Here is a 22,277-nt window from a genome sequence, read left to right on the forward strand (position 1 = left end):
TCACTACATATCTCCAGTACTCAGAACAGTGTCAGGTGCAGAGCTGTCACTTCATATTCAATGTTTGTTGAATGGATGGTAGATGGCTGGGTGGACAGGAAGGCTGAAAGCTGATCTAGACAGTAAGGATGAAAAAGACATGTTGAGTTTTCTTCTTCCAGTTCTTCTTCCAGTGGGTACAATAAATATAAATTGTTAAAAACTAAAGAAACAGTGATTCAGAACTAGAAATAAATTTATTAATTTTTATGCAACACTAGATACAGTACATTTACTATGCTGCTTTGTTGTAGAAATTAATCAGCACCAGTTTATGGTTTAAATTACACAGAACCATAGTGTCACTGAAAATACGTGCATATTCTCTTCGGCTGTCTTAAAAATAAACAAAAACAGAAATGTAAATAAATGTCACCTAGTTCATTTTTACCACTCCTTGGAAGGAGACGAAATAACCGTCTCATGTTTCTTAAGTTTATGTTTAGCAAATACATGCTCTATATACATTTATATACATGCATATATTTTGTTAAAGACCACTGGTCACAAGATTCTGAAAAGCTACACACTGTGAAGCCGGGTTAATGCCCCTGGGCTAAACAGGACTTTTCCTGAGTCGGTATTCAAGTTTGGGGAGAAGAGCTGGGTGCATTCACGTCCTTCTTTCTGACGCTTTCTTTCTTAGCTTCCAATGAACCCATCTCTTTCTGCTCAACCCTGCTCTCCACTCTCCCTTTTCTCTCCTTTCCTATAACCTCCCATTCCCATCCTACTGGGACTCCATTTCCTGCCTTCCCACTCCTACCACAACGTAAAGGATGACAGTGACCACTCCAGGTGGAGAGAACCGTGACAATCATTTATTTCTGTTCCCCCCTCGGTCAGAGCCCAATCATGAGATGGAGATGAAGGTCATGAATACTGCTCAGCACCCAAACGTGCCTGAATTTTTATTTCTTCTTTCAATCACTTGAATTTTACAACTTGATTAATGTTTTCATGATCAGGAATACCTTAAATATTCTTCTCGTGTTTCCAGTTGCTATAAAAATCAAAGCATTCTCTCTCTGTGCTCACATTTGCAATTACATTTAAATATCACTGTCCTTGCAGAAATGTGTAATAAAATCTACCAGGCAGACCACGTTCTGTATTGTTGCTGTGGTTCTGGATTTCCAGTTTGAAATAGTTAATAAAGTTTTAGGAATCCCTCATTCCTTAAACTTTTACTTTCCCTCCTAGGATATAACCCTTTAGGTCAACAATTCTTTATCCAGCATTGTACCTTTCCACACTGCAGAGTCCAGTGGATCAGAAGGGACTTGAGCTGATACAGAGAATGGGTTTTACATCTTTCGGTTAAACCCCAGGGGCTGCTGGTGTCATACAGAAGACCTGTGTATCGCAGCAGTCCAGACCTACTTGTGATATCTAAGCAAGGAGCCTCCTGACTCCACAGTGATGTCACAGTTTAATAAGGGGCGGCATGTCTCAATCTTATCCCAGCCTCTCTTCGTAAATATTTCTATTAACCAAAATCTTGATAAGTGAGTACCAATTCAAACAAGCTCGTCATGCTTTATATCCAAAACGGCACCAAGTTTCTTTAGGCCTTTTTAGTTTCATTCAAGGCATTAATATAGTAAAACCTGCACCAAAACACTGGTCTGCTTGGTAACTCCATTTTGATTCTTAAGTTACACTGGCGCTCATATAGCAAGTTACATTTGGCACAACCATATTTTTCAGTGATTATGAAAAGAGGAAAATGTTGGGTAAATGTTTCAGAAATAAATTTCTAATTTCCTGTAATTAAACCTTAATTTCAGAAGGGAGTTCTTGTAAGGCTGCAATGTGCTTCACTGCTACAAAAATGTCTCACTCAGCTTTCATTATAAATTAATAAGGTAAGTATGCATTAGAGAATCAGGTTAACATGGCATTTCTGCAAATATTAAATATTTAAGGGCTCAAAAATGTATCAGAATCCTTTCTGAGAATATAGGCTTTCAAAGGCTCTGTTTTCAGTATTACTTTTCTTTGTTCATCAGGACATAGTTCATTGGGACACTTTTGAGGAAGCCATATTTTTCTTCCATATGTTAACCATCATTCATATACACTCTTTATTCCAAATGTCCTTGAAAAATGCTGGTGAGCACCATAAACACAAATGAAAAGAGTGGCTCATGTTACCTGAAACTTCTCATGCCTCTGGAAAGCTGGGGAAACCCACTCACTCGCTTTGGAAGGGTGTAGCGCCAACATCCTTATTGGAAAAGGAGCTCTGGCTCATGAGTAGTGATGGGTGGGGCTCTGAAGGCCAGGTGGCCCCTGCATTCTTACCTGAACCAGAGCTTTGCAGACAAGCTTCCATCTGCAAGGTTCTTCCATCTACAGCCTTCCTTTTTCACCACAGAGAACTCTCCTTTCTATCCACAGTCTTTTATCTCAGGATTCACATTTGAAAGGGCTTCAAAGGCACAAAGCAACCCTTTGCAGTTCAACCTTGATTTAATGAACTGGCAGGGTTAGTTTCATTCAGACGGACGTGGCAGAAGCACCTGAAATCAGATTTCAGAATGGACTCATTTGAGGTATTAGGAGCAAAAAGAAATCTAAGGACCATGAAATCGGTGCTGACTGCAACAGGGAGTGAGGTCTCTGGACTAATCAAATCTTGTACCATATGATACTTCAGGGATTTATTTTGAAAGGTATTGAGATATAAAAATTGTGTCTCTTCCTATAAGAAATACTCATTTATCAATCTCTTGGGAACTATTTATCTATTTTTTTTAAACAGACAGACTCACTCACACACTCTGATCAAAAAAATGTACCAAGTCAGTCATGACACCTTGTTTTCTCTTGAGTAAGATGCCCAAATGCTGGAAATAAATAGGTCAGAAATTCCAAGTGGGCACCTGTAGGGGCAGTTCCATTTAGAGTTTCCTGGAACACACGTAATTGTGAGATGTGCCCTTCCTACAGTCCTTGGTTTGCCATTTTCCTTGTCTTTGAACCAGAACACAGTTCTTGCCAGGCTTTAAACGTAGAGGGGGCCCTTTCCTCCAGTTGGTGAAGGTCACAGGTTCACCGCCGATCCACTCCCAGTGGCCAGCATGCACTTGGTCATTCAAACCTAATGCAAACCAGAAAAAGTGTGCCAAATGATTTTATTACATTTATAATTGGATATCATATCAGCCTAACGTCCTAAGCTCAGTAATCACATGCAAATGTGGGCTTACATTCTAGAACACAGAACAGGATCTGGGCATTCTGTAGGACGCAACTGAGAACAGAAAGCTTGGGGGTCAGGGAGATCGGAATCCGAATCTGAGCTCCACCATTTGCTAGTTGAACATCTTTGGGCTGGTTATTTAACCTCTCTGAGGTCTCTTAGTTTTTTCATCTAAGAAATATCTAAGTATATCTAGGCCTGTTTTGAGGATTAAATAAGATAATGCACACAAAGCTCAGGACATGTGAGTGTTTAGTAAATGGCAATTACTATTCATATTATCCTACAGGCAGAGTTCCTATCATGGGGAGAGATACTCTCTTGTCTACTATTCTTCCTCATGATGCTAAATGTCTTGGTTTTCATATTTGAAAGTAGCTTACTAAGCATGATTTTTAGTCTGGAGCTTAAGGTTTTTTTTTTTTTTTTTCAATCTGCTACAATTACAATAAAAAGCAGCTTTTCTCATGTGGTTCTCTCCTCCTGCTAGTAATTTTGGAAAATTACAGTTCAATGTTGTAAAGCTCTTGTAATGTTTCTCCAAGAAGCATTCCTCCTCCTCACTCTCTTCCATAACAGAAATAAAAATCACAGAATGAGAAAAGAATCCCCTGCAACACAGTAACTTGGCACCTCTCAAGCCAAACGTGACCATGAAAACAGTCTTAGTTCCATAGCATGTAACCTTCTCCCCATCAGTGTGCAGCTGACAATCTGGGGTAGAAGAAAATGAAGGACTTTGGTTGGGAGTAACCTGTCTTCTCCTGGACTGTCTCCTTGAACTACTGACCAGGTGATGCTATGCCCAAGTGCTTTGTGAGGACAGAGCCTTGACATCAGTCATTGTGGGCACAGAGAAAACTCATCTTCCAGCCTTAATTTAATACTCATAGAAGTTTAGAATTAGAGACTCCCTCAGTATCACAGAGATTTTGAGAAACCAAGAGTGGATTTATTCCCTGAAAGACAATACCTTTAAGGAGAGACAGAGAGAATGTTGACTTTAATGCACCCTGAGAATCCTATTTCTAAAGTGGCTTGAAAAGGTTTGCATTATTGTTAAAATTGTCAAAAACATTAAAAACTTCAGAAAACAAGGGATAAAATTAAGATCACCTATAGTTCTCAACTGGAGATAAAAAGCACACTGAACTCTTTGGCATACTTCTTTTTATGTATATATTTATGTGTATATGGAACACACGTATATACATTTCTTTTAAAAATTATTCAAAGATAATTATATTTAATTATAATTAAATAAATAAACCGAATTACCTCCTCCACAAAAAAATTTTTTTGCTTTAAAAATTTTTTGTAGGGGAGGTAATTCGGTTTATTGATTTATTTATTTTAATGGAGGTACTGGGGATTGAACCCAGGACTTCGTGCATGTCAGACAACACTCTACCCCTGAACTATAACCTCCCCCTTTACATTCCTTTTTTATTCTATTATTTCATGCTTCATATGGACATTTCTTTTTTATTCTAAATTACTTCATGGCTTATGTGGCTGTGGACTCCGCATTTTTACTTAGCACCTTGCCACAAATGCTACCACACTTATGTATTTTATATATAACATGTATCTAACATTAAATGAATTCATAAACATAAGGCATGCTGTCATGTCTTTAACATGTAATGCCTTATTCAACGTTAAATATCCTTTCATATGGCTATACTGTAATTTATTTAACCATCTCCTATTTATGACTGTTTCACTTTTTTTTAACTTTCAGAAATAAGTTTAAAATTCTCTTACTTACCAGTTCACCCATATTCCACATTATTTCTCTGAGAAAATGTCTAAAGATGAAAGTATTGAGTAATTAATTGAATTTTAAGAGTTAGGCTGCCGAAGCATCTAACCATTGCTTATTCTTATAAACCACCATGATTCGGCCCACGGGTTGGGGCGTTCTCCTCGCGTTCTCGCCCTTCTCCGCGGTGCGGCGCAGATACTTGCCTATCCAAAAGGGCTTTCTTCCGCTCATGTCCCAGAGCCATCGCATGTGCTGCCTGGAGAGCACAGCCACAAGGCTGCCCAGGTGACTAAGGGCAAACACAGGAAAACGGGAGTGTCAGTAACAAGGAGGTCAGCATTTCTGCTGAGAGGGAATGCATAATGGAAATTAAAATCAATTCAAAACAGAAAAAAAGGTTTCTAATTAGAAAGAACTTTCCAAGACTTTAACAATCTATTGTTTTACACGAATGAGTATCTCCAGGGTGGGGTAGGTGACAACAAAGAAAGTGATCATTTTATTATAATATCTATGCTTTTAAGCACAAATTCAATGGGTTTTAATGAGTTTTAGAAAATCAGCAACTGCTTTCTTATATAAATTACTTAATGCCAAAAACTTACACCTCTCATAGGAGAGGCAACTTGGCAATTACTCAGTTAATTTGATCGGTAAGTTAACCCAAACTATTCAGACAAAATTACTTGGGGCCTACACTTTGAGCTTGGTGTGTTTAGTCAAAAGACCCCAGTAACTGTGATTCTTTCAACACACTAGAGAAATGAGCATTGCCTGACTGTCAAACCTTTGCATGTTGTGTAGAAGCTAAAGCACCCATTCTTACAAGTATATATAAACGTTTTCCCCAAAATATTTGATTATCACAGTAAGTTTAGTTAACACCCATCCTACCATTAGCAAAAGAAAAAAAGAGAGAGAAAAAAATGTTTTTCTCTTTGTGATGAGAACCCTTAGGATTTACTCTTGACTTTCAAATACACCACACAGGAGTGTTAACTACAGTCGTCACGTTGTACATCACCTCCCCAGAATTGATTTATCTTACAACTGGAAGTTTATGTCTTTTGACTACCTTCATCGAACTTCCCCACCCTACATCCCTCATCTCTGGTAAACACAAATCTGTTCTCTTTTTCTGTAAGTTTCTGGTTTGGTTTTAGATTCCACATATAAGTGAAATCATACAGTATCTGTCATTCTCTGACTGATTTCACTTAACGTAATGCCCTCAAGGTTCACTCATGTTGTCCCAAATGGCAGGATTTCCTTCTTTTATGGCTGAATAATATTCCAGTGTGTGTGTGTGTGTACCACAACTTCTTTATTCATCTGTCAGTGGGCACTCAGGTTGTTTCCATCTCTTGGCTGTTGTAAATAAAGCTGTTATAAGCATGGGGGTGCAGATACCTCTTCGATATAATGTTTCTGTTTTCTTCAGATATATTTCCAGAAGTGGGATTGCCAGATCATGTGATGGTTCTATTTTTAATTTTTGAGGGGCCTCAATAGTGTTTTCCATAATAGTTGTACCATGTTAGAATCCCACCAACAGTGCGCAAGGGTTGCCTTTTCTCCACATACTCACCAGAATATGTTATCTTTGGTCCTTCTGATGATGGACACACTCTAACAGGGCTAAGAATTCTATAGGAATTATTCCTGCAGCTAGCTGAATTATTCCTATAAGCAATATTTGATTGTATCTAATTCCCTAGCAGTGTTGTTTAAAAGCTCTTTAAAATGCTTTAAGGAAAAAGCCAATAGATATATGTATTTTTTCTTTTCCTCTTCTTTTTTTAATACAGAAAGCTTCAAAAAAAGAAACAAAGGCACCATGATCTTCTTGTCTGGTTAATATCTACTGTTATTTTAAAAAGCAGGAACCATAATTAGTAATAGGTACTTGTTTAAAAGTTTAGATGACTGTCGATTTTTTTTTTAATTTTACCTATATCTTTCCAAGCTTTACACCCATTTTTCTGCTTTTCCAGATCACATATGCTAAACATAATCTAATCTGTCTCTTCATGAATTTTTTCCCACCAATATAGTACTTTGGAGTTGTTCAAGGCAGTGGCGACTTCTAGGCCTTCTGAGATATATAGGCTCTCCATCACTTCTCTGAGTGCCCTCAGGCTGCTGGACTGGGGTTGCGTGACTTGGTTCTGACATTACTATTTACTGTCAGCTCCTGTCTGACAGTTACGGCAAGTAGGAGAGTGAATCTTCTCCCCTGGCCCCTCATGTCTGATACGATAATTCTGATGTGCTGAGGGGAGAGAGCACAGAACAGCAAATGTGTACTAAATATAGACCACGGGAAGGCTTGGGGGCGGCTGCAGTCACCGTGGAAGGTTGGACAGAGTGTAGGAGACCCGGGCTCTACTTCCAGCTCTGCCCCCACCTTCCTTCAGGACGTAACTTCAGTGTCAATTTCACCAGGAAGGAACAGATTTTATGCAATCTCCTGCCTTAAGATCCTTGAAACTGTCTTTGAAACAGAATTTGTAAATTCATTTTAGCTCATCAAGTACAAGTTTGATTTCCTTTTTGACTCTCTGAGCAGCAAAAAGTCCCAAAGAACAAGAGGGGAAAACAGCTGTGTGGTAAGTAGAATGTTAAACCATAGTTATTTATAAAAAAGTATTTGTAAGTTGATTATTTCATAAAAATATCGTTCCTTTTCTTTTATACCCACATACAAATAAAATACAGAGGGCTTTATCTATATAGATATGTATATACTACAGAGAGCTAGAAATAAAATATAGAGCCACACACATACACATCTTTTGACAGCACTGAAATTCGAAGGTATTCAAAGTATACTAATAAAAACAGAAACCTTAATTTTTCTAGTTACAAAAATAAACATCTACTTCTTTGAAACTTTTTGGTTAAATATAGATGTATTTCAGAGTAACTCTTTCAGGACAGGTCAGCAGGGGTTCCAGACACTCCTGTGGAAAAACAAAATGGTCCCAGAGATAATGATCTATAATAATAGAATTACCCGATGTACACAGTGACTGCCTAAGGAAATGAGCAGATGAGATTACAATATGTAAATTCAAGAAATACCTAATCTAGGAGTCTGGCTCCTCTGGGCTAGAAAAATAATAAAACACCAATGGGGAGGCAAGGAGATTGGAGATAAAGATTGGGTTGAGTTAGCAATCTGATTAGGGACAAAGGATAAAGTAAAATCTGCTGTTCTTCTTGAAATATGGGTACCGCAAATAACTGTCTGTGAAGGACCTTCAGGCAGCAGGGGAGCCTGAGGAAACGTAGCCCAGAACTGAATAATGGTCCCTGAGATTGAACAAAAACATGCTAGACGCATATTGACTCTAACTATAGAGTCTAAAACCATGTCCCAAAAAATATTCAAGAGAAGTTAAATAGCCAGGTTAGTAAAATGTTGAAACTACAAATTTTACATCACAGAAGGAATCGCTAATTCCCAGAGGAATATTCATTCTTCAAGGCAAAGGGGTGGGAGAAGAAAAGGACTAAACGAATCTGAGAAGTAACGGGTGAAGGGAAGCACGGAGGCACACAGGATGAATGGAAACACGCTGAATGGGGTTCAGAGAAAAATTACACTGAGGAGACGGACTTGTCATCCAAAAATGTTCCTTTTAGAATGACTGATCCAAAGGCATGAGGAGGTCTTTTACTTCTGTATTAGTTTGCTTTTAACCTGCTGCTCGACACTTCCTGAAATGCCTGTAACTAGTATTAACTGTTCTTGGGACAATCACTCTTGTCCTTTTGAAATAAAACACACGTGGAAGTGTCACACAAAAGCCATCAGATCAAATATTGGTACCCATTCTTCAATTAAAATTTTAACATTAAAAGCTTTTTACGACATTTTTATTTCTTTCCTTATTCCTTTATTTTAATTTTTTAAGGGGGGAGGTAACTAGGTTTATTTTATTTACTTTTAGAGGAGGTACTGGCGACTGAACCCAGGACCTCATGCATGTTAAGCATGTGCTCTACCACTTGGGCTATACCCTCCCCCAGTTCATGATATTTTAAAATCTCACACCAAAGGAAAAAAAAAATATATATATATATATACTTTTTACCTCTTACACATCCTGGAATACCATCAGAAATAGTATTTGATAAATGCTTGAATTTCTGGACCAATATGGTGAATAGATAACATGCAATTTGAAATAGTTTGTATTTCTGATAGCTACATAATTAGTCACTTTATAAATATGACAGGAAAACTCCAGTTGCCCCCCTAAAAACTTTTTCTTGTTCAGAAAGCTTTCTCAGTTTTACATGTAAAAAATGGGCATAGTTCTACCACTTCAAACAATTCCCTGAAACCAGAGTTTATAAAGCTAACTTCGAAATAATTTGAACAAATTAGTTCTGAAACTGCTTATAACATGTTTGATCTGCTAGATATGCTCACTACTCCCCTTGAATTAATAGAGATGGAAGTTTTCCATCACTATTATACTAGATTTTCTAACAGTTTATTCCAGAACAAAATAATCTGTCTATACTATTTCTTAATATCATTTGTGTTCTTATATATGCTACCAACAAATATTGTAACTCGTATTGTTACATTTAGGTCCAGAGAGCTTCTTAATTGGACCTATAGTAAGAGATCAACTCAAAGAAGGCTCAATTCTGTAATTTACATTCAGTGACTTTCACATTCTTGATAGAGCTTTGGAGAAAGGAGATGTGGGAAGGAATGATCAGAATTATATTATAACCTTGCTGATGTTAAATGCGGGGTTTAAGGGTTTGAGCTGTTGTACAGGACAGCTGAATCTGCAGACTTACGGTGTCTACTCTTCTGAAGCTCTCTGATAAATGAGGAGTGATTTAGTTCCTGGGAAGAGGGGCCAATACTGGGGGATAATACTTAAAAGTGTCATCTGGTCTCATCTAGACATTCCTAGTACAATAAGTACCAAAAAAAATTTAAAATTGTTGAATGAATGAATCTACAAATTCAGAACCTGATTATATCTTAGGTTTGCCCTTCAAGGTTACTTTGATTCCAATTCAAAAAAAAAAAACAAAAACACTTTGGATCCATAACTTAATAAAAACCTATTGTCTCTTTGCTGTCACAGATACAAAATTGTTAACATATAGTTTTAGAAACCTACTTTAGGTTAGCTGACACAAAGTTACAATAGGTGTGCTTGTCAAAACGCCTGAGATGAGACAGCCCCTATGCTTCTGGAGCTTTTAGGGGGAGTATAATAGAAAATTAAATCCTGTCTTTTTCCATTTATTTGCTTTATTCACCATGAGTAAGAGATTTTGCTTCACCGAGCCTCTGTTCTATCTGTAAAATGTAGATAACAATACTTGCTTCCCTCACAGACGTGACAGGAGGAGCAAATAAGCTAACGAACGTGAAAGGATTCTGTAAACTATGAAGCGTCATATAAAGTAAGGCTTTATTGGCAAGGAGGCATGTAGAGCTGGGTCAGGCCAGTGTAGAAGGGTCATGGTGTGAACATACTTAAAACCAAGTCACAGATAAAATTTTAGGTCAAGTGCATGACAAAGTAGCTAGGCTTTTAAATTAATTTGGGCCTTAAATTAACCCTGAGATGAGTGAAGGGTATAATATTAATGGATATATAAAGACTCCTTTTTCTGCACAGCAAAGGAAACCATAAGTAAAACAAGAAGAAAACCTACGGAATGGGAGAAAATTTTTGCAAGTGAAACCGACAAAGGCTTGATCTCCAGAATATATAAGCAGCTCATACAACTCAGTAAGAAAAAAATAAACAACCCAATCCAAAAATGGGCAGAAGACCTAAACAAGCAATTCTCCAAGGAAGACATACAAATGATCAAAAAGCACATGAAAAAAAATGCTCAATATCACTAATTATCAGAGAAATGCAAATCGAAACTACAATGAGGTATCACCTCACACCAGTCAGAATGGCCGTCATTCAAAAATCGACAAATGACAAATGCTGGAGAGGCTGTGGAGAAAGGGGAACCCTCCTACACTGCTGGTGGGAATGCAGTTTGGTGCAGCCACTATGGAAAACAGTGTGGACATTCCTCAAAAGACTAGGAATAAACTTACCATATGACCCAGGAATCCCACTCCTGGGCTTGTATCCAGAAGGAAATCTACTTCAGGATGACACCTGCACCCCAGTGTTCATAGCAGCACTATTTACAATAGCCAAAACATGGAAACAGCCTAAATGTCCATCAACAGGTGACTGGATAAAGAAGAAGTGGTATATTTATACAATGGAATACTACTCAGCCATAAAAACCGACAACATAATGCCATTTGCAGCAACATGAATGCTCCTGGAGAATGTCATTCTAAGTGAAGTAAGCCAGAAAGAGAAAGAAAAATACCACATGAGATCGCTCATATGTGGAATCTAAAAAACAAAAACAAAAACAAAGAAACAAACAAAAACAAAGCGTAAATACAGGACAGAAATAGACTCACAGACAGAGAATACAGACTTGTGGTTACCAGGGGGGTGGAGGGTGGGAAGGGATAGACTGGGATTTCAAAATTGTAGAATAGATAAACAAGATTACACTGTATAGCACAGGGAAATATACACAAAATGTTATGATAACTCACAGAGAAAAAAATGTGACAATGAGTGTGTATATGTCCATGAATGACTGAAAAATTGTGCTGAACACTGAATTTGACACAACATTGTAAAATGATTATAAATCAATAAAAAATGTTAAAAAAAAAGACTCCTTTATGACTAGTCTTACTACTCTTTGTATTCACCATTTAAATTCCAGCTGCAATTAAATGGATCAATAAATTTTAAAAAAAAAAGATATTGGGGCACTAATGTAGGATTGTCAACATGAAGACATCAACAACATTAACATAAGTTGCCATGATTTCATAAGAAATTATTTTTGACACCAAAAAGCTAGAAGATCATAGTCTCAGAATAACGAACAGCTCTTCTAAAAAATGACAATCTTCCATCGATGAATGGACGGAAAGACATCACTCCACATGCGTTGTCCCTACTTTTCTCATAACACTAAGAACCAGTTAACGCTTCATTATGAGCCAGCCAAGTCACCTGCACTGTCATGGAGCACCTCTGGAAGATGAACAATAAGGCTGCTTCCCAGCCTGAGGTCTGGGGGTCCTGTTGCTCTGTTCAGCTACATCTTAACAACAAATCCCAGCAGGAGTAACCTTGGCTACAGTATAATGGCACTTCCACACCTGCCCTTATTTTTGTCGGTAGCAAAACCATCTTCCCACCTATAGCACGTTGTAATCTTCTCCTTTCTAGGTCAGAGAGCTTTGGATTCCACATCAAACTCTTTCCTCAAGGAGGAAAAAAGACCTATGCTGCTATTCTTACCTGAGCTTTCAATGCATGAAGATAAACTCTAAATAAAAGAAGGACATCTGGTTATTTTGGTGAGAGAATGTCTTAATTTTCCTCTAGTGTATAGCATTATGGGAATATACGTATTTAGACAATGATTATAAGATTTTCAGAAATATTTTAACTTACTTCATAGAACAAACTCATCAACAAAAATGTGAAAACCACTGACTAACATCTATGGTACCTTTTCTTATATTTAGTACATGATATACATCAGTGGAGGAAAGGGTGTTTGCTTTGACCAGTTTTTAAATACACTTTTAAAATAGTTTATTAGCTTTTTAAAAATCTAAGTTTAATTTCCATACAATAAAATGTATAATTTTTAAAGTATTTAATTCAATGAACTTTGACAAGTCTATGTATCCATGAAAGACACACCCAGCAAGATGGAATACAGTTCCATCACTCCAGAGCCTTACCTCGTGCTATTTTCCAGTCATAATCTCTGCCAGAGATAAGTGGGTTTTTTTTTTCTATCACCAACTAATACATCAGGTTTTCCTGTTCATATAAATGAAGCCATAAAATCCGTATTCTTTTATGTTAGGCTCTTCTCTCTACATAACGTTTTTGAGATATATCCACATTATTGGAGGTCTCAGTAGTTCATTTCATTTTATTGTTTGCAAATTGATTTATCAGAAAGGAAAATTTGTCTATTCCCTTTTTGATAGAACACATATAAAGAACTGCTATAAATCAATAACAAAAAGACAAATGATCCCAACCCCTATTATTTAAAAGATTGCTAATGAAATTCTTACCAATGTCTTTTTTTTTTTAACATATATTATTATTTCTCTTGAGTAAATATCTAGGAGTGACATCACCAAGTCACAGGGCAAATGTATGTGACTATAAGAAACTGCCAGACAGTTTTACAAAGCAGTTGTACCATTTTACCATTCCATCAACAGTAAGTGAGAATTCCATTTGCTCTACAACATTGTCAGTCTTTGTGATTTTTAACTATTTTCATGGGTGTGGAGTGGTAGTTCATTGTGGTTTTAACTTGCATTTCTTTGATGTCTAATGGGGGCGAGCCCCTTTTCATGTACTTCTTGACTAACTGTATATCCTTACTGTGAAGGTTCTAAGTCATTTGCTTCTTTAAAATCTGGTTGTCTTTTTATTATTGATTGGTAAGAGTTGTTTGTATTTTACGGATTTGTACTTATCTTTATCAGATAAATGATCCGAGGATAGCTTTTCCCCAACGTGGTTTGCCCTTTCATTTTCTTAATAGTGTCTTCAGAATGAACTTAATTTTTTAAATTTTAACTTTTTAAAATGAAGTGTAAGATCTGACCAATATCCACCAGGGATATATCTGGTCTCAACTTCCAGCCATGCAGTGTATTAGTCTAATCGCATTGTGTTGGATAATATCCAGGTAGGATTTTTAAAGTCCGTCTGGACTAGATAAATCTTGTTGTCATTATTTGACCACAAGTCATTCTTCATCGAGTGTTCCATTATCCAATCACCCTTTGTCCAACTTGTCTGGTTTCATAATCATCAATGCGTCTTACACTGTCAAAGGTCTGATGCTGTAAGACCTTTCACTGCTATATATTTTCAAACAGTGGGCAGGAATTCCTGTTTAATAAATAAATAACAGAATCTGCAATGCTGCTGACTCAGAGAATCTCCTTCTGACTTTCTCCAAAAGTTTGAGATAGGGAGGCTAAAAAACAGAACTGTGGCAATGCCACAGCTTTATCAGAAAAAAAGCTAAGTCAAAATATATTATTAAGGTCAGCCCAAATCCATTCTCAATTACAGAACTCCCTCCCAGCTCTTAAAACAAAGCCAGGTAGATACTAGATACTCAACACTCAGATCAATGAAGCAACCCTACAGTTCCATGAGAAAATAGAAAAATTAGAAAAGAAAAATCAATCAAATGTGAAACAGGGTTCCTTACCGTTCCCTGCAAGTTCGGGCAGCTGTGTTCCAGGTGACTTTCTGTTCTATGATTACAAAGTGACAGTAGCCTGAATGATGGTGCCATCCAGCTGGGCAGGATTTTTCTTCCACCTCCTGAAAAACAGTTGGCCGTGTTCACAACACAATGGTCTTACAATCTAGAGTCTGTTCTCAGCATATAGAGTCCTTCCTATGAGTCTTCTAACGTGAATAACTTTGTCACCAGAAAGGAGGTTAGCCCTAATCCCAATTCTCCACTTTGAGAAATGCAATGGCTTCTTACAGAACAATTGTCAGCAATGATTTAGTTTTATAAAAGTATGGGCATTATGATATTTGGTTTCTTTATTAGTAAAATTTTCTTTCTTCTTGGTGGTTCATAAAATAATGGTGAGTCTTACGATTGATAGGAGCTTAGATTTCATGAAATAATGTAGCAAGTGCTTAATGAATATTAGTAATCAAGATGCTCTTGATCGTAGAGTTTTCTTAATTCACCTAAATCAAAGCTTGTATCCCAGAAGCTCAGTGCTAAAGAGAAGTTTCAAATTCTCCAAGAATAATAGTGGATTTATCTATTTGAATAAAATAAGTAAACACCTTCTTAAATTGTACTGTGTAACTAATGTGTGTTGTGATTTTCAGAACACTAACTGGCCATCTTCTCCTCTCCGCCTTCCAAGTGTAACAGGGCGGGCAGGACGTTGCCGGAGTGCACGGAGCACTCCCCTCTCTTAGCTAATCACAGGGCCTGCTGCGGGCAGTGCTTGGCACTTGGCTGCTCGGCCTGTGTCCCACCTTGGTGTGGGGGCTCCAAGACTTCCAGGCAATCCCATCACACGTATACAGCTTTTGGAGGCTTTCTTCGAAGTGGAAGAGTCCCTTTAATTCCAGCGTGCAGTTTTTTGGAAATGAGGGCAGCCGGTTCTATGGGAGGGAAAGGAGACTGAGGTTTGACTTAACGTAACTCGATCACACTCTTACCTCTTCGAGCTCATCGTCTGTTGGGGATCGTTTGTGTTGAGTAAACTCTCCCCAAGCTGGAAGGCTGTTTTCTGGCCCAGAAAACAGCTTGCTTAGAGGTGAGTAGGAAGTGAAGAGATTTTCATACCTGCCTGGGGAAGTGTGAGCCGGCTGTGGATTCCTCCTTATCTGCCTGAGGCCGTTCCCACACTTTGATTGTCTTCTGTGGCTGACTAGTAATGGATACTTTGGCCTTCCTTTTGTGAGTTGGGGAACTGTCATCCTCCAGTTTCAGGGAAACCATTCCATGATACTTGAGGAAATCAACAAACAACAATAAAGAAAAAAAAAAACATCAAGAGAGCAAATAACAACATTTGTTGTAAAAATGAGCAATCCAAAAAATTGGATCAGAGCAAAAAAGATGAGTTTTATTTTTTCTGACCACCCAAGCCTCTAAAACAAATTTCAAAACAGGTTTTTAAGAGAAGTATATAAATATAAAATATACAAAAGATAGTTTCACTAGATATTTTGCATCCATAAATACAAGAAATTTAGCAATTCTCTCAGACTAAGCTTACTTTATAGATGATGTCTGTTCCATTTCTATAAACATAGGATGGATGAACCTGAAATCAACAGAGAACAAAATATGAACAAAATTGGCTTGAATAATAATTAGAAGCAGGGTAAAATCCTTCCAGTAAGGTCATTTTAATGTCTGAAAAATTTTAATACTTTTCTTTTTTTAAGATTTCTCATGCCCAAATTGTTGGAATTTTAAAAAATCATTGGACCTAACATTGATCAATGTTGACTCATCTATTCTGAGTCCTAGTTAGGGAAAAAAAGACATTCTTATTTTTTTGGCACATCTATAGTATAGAGAGGTCCAAGAAAACACACACACTTACACACATTCATGAGTATGCACCTGGTTAGAATGCTTTGCTTAAAAGGTCAAAGCCATGGTTTCCACACCAAGTAGATCACTTAATCTCATTCTATTTCAGGGTCACTTGTCATTCTCTACCTACCATGATCACAAAAGGAACCAAAGCACAAATCACATGGATGAGTCAGAATATCGATCACCTCGGTTGGTACAATTGATAGAGTGGGGCAGCATTATGAAAGTTGTATACAAAAGGCACTTCATGATGGTCCAGAGAACCATGAGAATCACTGTGGCCCACACTCACTGTGAGAATCAGAACAGCTTCCTCAGTGTTTCAGAACACTTATTAAGATCTTTTGATTCTTTTAATATGCACTCCACCCATCAAATCCCAGAAGGTCCCCCGTCCTTACTGTTCTGCCATTCCCTCGGGTTCTAAGCTTCATTGGAGAAAGATGTGAAGAATCAGAGCCCCGCAGGGTGTCTCCCCTGGCGACTGCTGGCCGCTTGGAAGATGGAAGGGGTCTTCCTTCCAGATGAAAGGAACCAGAAGCAGGTGAGGAAGCCCCCGGGGTGAGCGGACGCCAAACGCCCTTCTCCTGAGCGTGCGGCATGTTTGGGTTGAAGGCATATGAAGGATGGCACTGTCCTGGGGGCACGCAAAATGGCAGGTCAGCTCATTTTACACAAACAGATAAGCGATCACATCCGCAGAGCCCCTGAAGCGGCTCGTCATTAAACCCAGATGGATGGTTTTCCCACCAGATGTTGCCTTTCTGCCATTTGCCAGAAACTCCTTTCCTCTTCATCAGTTTCCATCCAGGAAAGCTGTGCCCTTCTGCACAGCTACAGGGTGATTATAAGTCATGAAATTGATTTCACCAACCACAAATGAAAATCACTGTTGTGATTTTATAATCATCCCGTCTACTTGGGAACCAGCCTCACGTCGTAGTATAGAACTCCTCCATGTGTAAGGTTTATTCGCTGTTCAAGTATCATTCCACAAACACCTTAAAGTGTTCATCCTTTCCCCAATCTCCTAGAGGTAGAAACTGGAATTGTTCGAAGGTGTCAGTGAAATCAAACAGTAGTTATAAAAAAGAGCATTCAGCTGTTGAACAAAGACCCAGTAAATCTTAACGGAGTTACTTTAATTAGAAATACTGCCAATTAGTATGAAAAAAAGTCTCAACCCAGAAGCCTTGTCTGGCTATTTTATACTTCACGTGTAAAGCGTGTATTCCGTGTATTTATGTACTTCAGGCAATCGGAAAATTCAACCGAAAAAGAAATGAGTTTGGTGAGGAAAGGAGGTGGGGAGAGATATTGTGGAAATCTAGTTATGGTAAAGGAAGGAGGAGACTGGCTATTTTTATTACAGGGTGAGAAAGAGAAGAAAAGACAATAAGTTTCAGGTAAGAAAAACACATGGCCCACAGGGCAAGACAGGTGTAAAACAGGGCTGTAAGACCGGGCATGGTTACTGGACACTCGCCAAATGCAAATAGACAAATACATAGAAGGTATCTGGCAGGAAGAAAACTCAGAGCACCAAAGCCTTCAGCTGGTCCTTATATTATTTTTTAAATGTTTTACTTATTTATTATTGTATTATTTAATTACTTTATTTTGGTGTGGGGGGAGCTTATTGGGTTTAGCTTATTTTTCGAGTAGGTACTGGGGATTGAACCCAGGACCTTGTACATGCTAAGCATGTGCTCTACTACTTGAGCTATACCCTCCCCCCTCCGGGTGGTCCTTATTTTACTTGGTTCACAGGCTGCTCTCCAGCACGTACTACCCAGGACCTCCCTGGCTGTGCAACCCAAGATTACTCATTAATATTCTCCAGCTGCTCCTGAAACCCCAGGCCAGCTGCATCTTTCACACCTATTTTTCTCTGATTCCTTCCTCTCTCCGAATTTTCCTGGTCACACTACAGTGGGGGCTCAAATTTTAGGCATTAAGAGCTCTCTTTAACAGAGGAAGATAATTACAGCCCTACAAACTCTGAGGGGGGGGGGGATAATTGTCGATAGATTCTCACCGACATTGTTTCCCCCTTGGTGAGAACAACAAACGGGTAGGAGGAAAAAAAAAAAAAAAAAACCAACCAGGCACTGACTTGTTGCTTTTCTCAAATGATCGCTCTTAGCGGGAGGAAAACCACATGAAGCAGAAACCAGAATAAAGGGCCCACATCACGACTGAGGTTGCTTTCTTGACAAGAAATTAAGCATTTTGATTTGAAGGCGTTATCAAGCACACTGGCTGTTGAAAGCAAGCAGCTACAGCGCCAGGACCGCTCCTGATTTCAAGATGAGGATCAAAAGAATACCTCCTTTTGAGTCCAAAATTTTCACTGCAGCTTTTGTCTTTGTGCCAAGAACGGCATTCACAGGGGAGTTCAGAATTACTTCAAAGACCTCATCATCTTCCTCTAATCCGTCACAGGTAATTGCTATATTCCACATCTTAGTTGACATTCCTACAAGAAGTAAACATTTTAATTACTCTTTAATTGCTATTTCAATCACCTAGGTGTCAGAGAAATATATTAATTAACATGTCTGCAGCTAGGCTGCAGTAGCCTGAGTGAGCTATTGTACTGCTACCAACCAACTCACTGAAGGCGTGCTGTTCTCCCAAATAATATTAAAAGACCACATTGTTCCTGGACAATGATGATTCCTGTTTAAATGCAAACACTGTAACAAAAAAGTAAGCTGCGTTAGACAAGGGCTGAACAAAAACTGGTTTAGGAGTTGCGATCCAAGACTTCATTTTTTCCTGGCCTGCCCCTTCTCTTCTTAAGAATAAACAAGCACTGCCATCTTAAAATATTAATAGTTTTAAAAATCTCAAGATGTTGATGCAGACTGTCAGAAGTGATTACTAGATGGTGCTTCAAGCCACGCACGGAACCCTTGAAATGACTGATTTCTAACGACAGCTGCTTCCATCGGCTGCCCTGCTTCCCGAGGTCCGTGCGGCCTGCAAATGCTCTTTCTGCGGATGTAATACTCAGCAGTTTGATACCCTCCTACAGAGAATTTATGGGCTGGGGGGTTCTAGAAATAGAATGAGCCAATTTTTTTTTCTCTCTCTCTGTCTACTTCTGTTCATGGAGTTACAATCAAGCCTGGTTCACAGCAACTTTGTGAACTTAACACACAATGGCTCTGATGTTACAAACGTATCCCCAGCCATCCTGTCACCATGAAGACGGGACTCAAAGCAATCCCTGAAACACAAACTATTAAAGCTGGAAGGAACTTCTGAGACTGTCGAATCCTGACCAGTTTCCATGATGTGGGTAACGGGACACCCCCCGTGAGTTTATTTAGAAGAAAAAGAGTTGGCAGGAAGAAAAGAAAGTACTGTTTAGTGGAAAAGATGGCTCAATTTTAAGGGGGGAAAATAAGCCTATGGTTTAACTTTCTAGGACTAAGTTTTGAAAACTTGACTCTGTCATTTACTTGTTAGCTATCTGAGTGCTTTTACTCCCATAAACCCATCTGTATAAGCAGTTACACATTTTTCCCCCTAGTCCTCTCTTCTGAAAATCTGGGTTCTTTTCTCCTTGCAGGTCATTTTCTACTGATTCACGCCTCTCAGTTGTGCCATCTAAGTGATAACCTCCTTCTCGAAGCTGTATTGCTTACAGATTTCATGATGGAATCAAAGTCTCACCCATCTCCAACAGAATCTAATGGAAATAGAAAACTGATCACTTATCCTACTTTTTGCTGCACTTAAAGGGAAAATTTAAGTGTATTTGAAATAATGTTATTTAAAAAAATAGGCTAACATCGTCTCTACAAGACAGGATTTAAAGCGTTTACTACAAACCATGTAATTCCCACTTCACGAATGGGTGAATCAGTCCATCAACATATATATTTTGTATTGACTAGGTACTTACTTCTGGTGGATTCTGCAGAGAATATCAGAGGTGTGATAACATAAGCAAGCCCTGACATAAAGGAATTTAAAAAACCTTCTTGAAGAGACAAGATGTAAATCCCAGAAGTGTCCATCATTCCAAGCTATGTATAATTAGCTACCAAAAGATACAGAATCGATGGTAAATTCTACATGTATGTGGGCTCCAGAGTCAGAAGGATCTGGAGGGAGGAACCAGGAAAACAACTCAGGCAACTTCAGACAGTGGAAGCAGAGGCCTTTATCAGGAAGGCTGAGCAGACGAGCAGGCGGGAGGAGGGAAGGCCCGGCAGGGAACAGAGGGGATAAGGCTGCAGTGGCGGTTTGTAGCCAGACTGCAGGGAGCCCTGGACACTAGAGGGTCAGATTCAGACCTGAAACCCCAGGTAACAGGGAAGGCTCTTGAAAATGGATGTCTTAGAAAAGTGAAACTGAAAAGAGTTATGTCGGAAGACAGGGGCCCAAGGAAGACATGCGGAGAGGCTAGAAGTTGGGAGACCGTGGAGGTAGCTGTTGTAATAAAACTGGCAGGGAGAGACAAGAGGCTAGACAAAAAGAAAGGATACAAACACTAGGATTTTTAATATCCAGAGAACTGTTTTGACTCTCAAAGCCCATCAAGTTAAGTATTATTCAAATAAAAATCCAATACAAAAAAAGTATTTCCAAGCCCCAACCAAGTGCCTTCTTATTTTGAGAAGTATTATGTTTTAATTGTAGTACCCCTTCCCCACTCCACAACCCCTCTAAAAAAAGAAAAAAAAAAAAAACCTTAAAGTTTTTGTAAAAGCTTATGGAGTAGAACCAGATGGTTAGAGAAAATCTACTCCAAGTTTCACTGAAGTCCTTCTGATTTGTTTGCCTGCATTTCAACTTTGTTATGTCTACCAGGTGTGCACCTAGGACCAACTTTTTTTAGGCTAATGTGATTAGACATAAGAACTTTCTAGTTTTTCTTTTTCCTTCCTCTCCCACCTTCAAGGTGCAAAGTATTTGTGAAATCACTGAGATTATAAACAATTTCGGAAGGCTTGAACTGACCCCCTGTTCCCATAAAACAAAAGGTGCTGAAGAGGAGAGAGAGGTGTCAGGTTATGCAGACATAGCCTACTTTACAGAGTGAGTTAATTCCTGGATATTTTCCTGCAAAACAGATTTTGCTATTGAAAGACATTTTTCTCAATGTTTTTTAGCAAATGCCACATCAGAGAGCTGTTCCTTTGGAAAACATTTTGACTCTCAGTCACGAGGAAGTCTCAATTAAGAATGCAGCAAACCTTTCAAGAACACATATTTCAAAGGAAAACAATCATTTTCTTAAGAATATCTGCACTTCAACTCGAGGTTAGTCACAATGGCTGAATGCAAAGTAGTCAGGGTTCATTTTTGGTTTGGTACGAAGTCACGAGGCAAGCTTACTTGAGAATAGGTCACTAGACTGAGAAGTCCCTCTGTGTCTCTTCAGTTTATAAGAGATCTCAAACACCTCCAAGAGATCTCAAACCTTATAGTGTCCCACTGCCTTTGCTTTCTCACTCCCTGTCTCTTCATCAGTCATGGAAGCTGCTGTTTTTAACAAAATGAACCGAAGGCTCTGGGTAAAAGGGGTGGGGGTGGGATGAAGACACCAGATCTGAAAGAGGCAAGGACTTTAGAGAGCAAAAAAGTATTCACAGGCCCTGTGGATGGGGGAACTTGAACATTCTCAGAAACATTCTAAGCTGAGGAGGTCAGCTTATAAAACGGTTTCTGGCTAATAAGCAACAGCAAAATCTGTTCTGCAGGAAAATAACCAGGAATTAACTCACACTGTAAAGTAGGCTATGTCTGCATAACCTGGCACCTCTCTCTCCTCTTCAGCACCTTTTTTTTTTTTAACATTTTTTATTGATTTATAATCATTTTACAATATTGTGTCAAATTGCAGTGTAGAGCACAATTTTTCAATTATACATGAACATATATATATACATTGTCACATTCCTTTCTCTGTGAGCTACCATAAGATCTTGTGTATATTTCCCTGGAGCACCTTTTGTTTTATGGGAACAGGGGGCCAGTTCAAGCCTTCCGAAATTGTTTATGATCTCAGTGATT

General features: G+C 38.5%; 1 protein-coding gene across 3 annotated transcripts in view; it reads right to left on the reverse strand.

Moving 5' to 3' along the window:
- Positions 1-217: 217 nt before the first annotated feature.
- FREM1 (FRAS1 related extracellular matrix 1) overlaps positions 218-22,277 on the reverse strand; it is a 148,637-nt gene continuing 126,577 nt past the window's right edge. For all 3 annotated transcript variants that reach the window (XM_032476392.1, XM_006192891.3, XM_032476375.1), the window contains 8 exons: positions 18,574-18,723; positions 16,646-16,881; positions 15,916-15,963; positions 15,480-15,644; positions 15,167-15,295; positions 14,367-14,482; positions 5,219-5,304; positions 218-3,145 (listed from right to left, as the gene is read on the reverse strand). In XM_032476392.1, coding sequence (XP_032332283.1) covers positions 2,946-3,145; positions 5,219-5,304; positions 14,367-14,482; positions 15,167-15,295; positions 15,480-15,644; positions 15,916-15,963; positions 16,646-16,881; positions 18,574-18,723 — 1,130 coding nt within the window. In that variant the 3' untranslated portion in view covers positions 218-2,945. The remainder of the gene's footprint in view (positions 3,146-5,218; positions 5,305-14,366; positions 14,483-15,166; positions 15,296-15,479; positions 15,645-15,915; positions 15,964-16,645; positions 16,882-18,573; positions 18,724-22,277) is intronic.

This window comes from Camelus ferus, unplaced genomic scaffold, assembly GCF_009834535.1.
Source record: "Camelus ferus isolate YT-003-E unplaced genomic scaffold, BCGSAC_Cfer_1.0 contig732, whole genome shotgun sequence".
NCBI lineage: Eukaryota > Metazoa > Chordata > Mammalia > Artiodactyla > Camelidae > Camelus > Camelus ferus.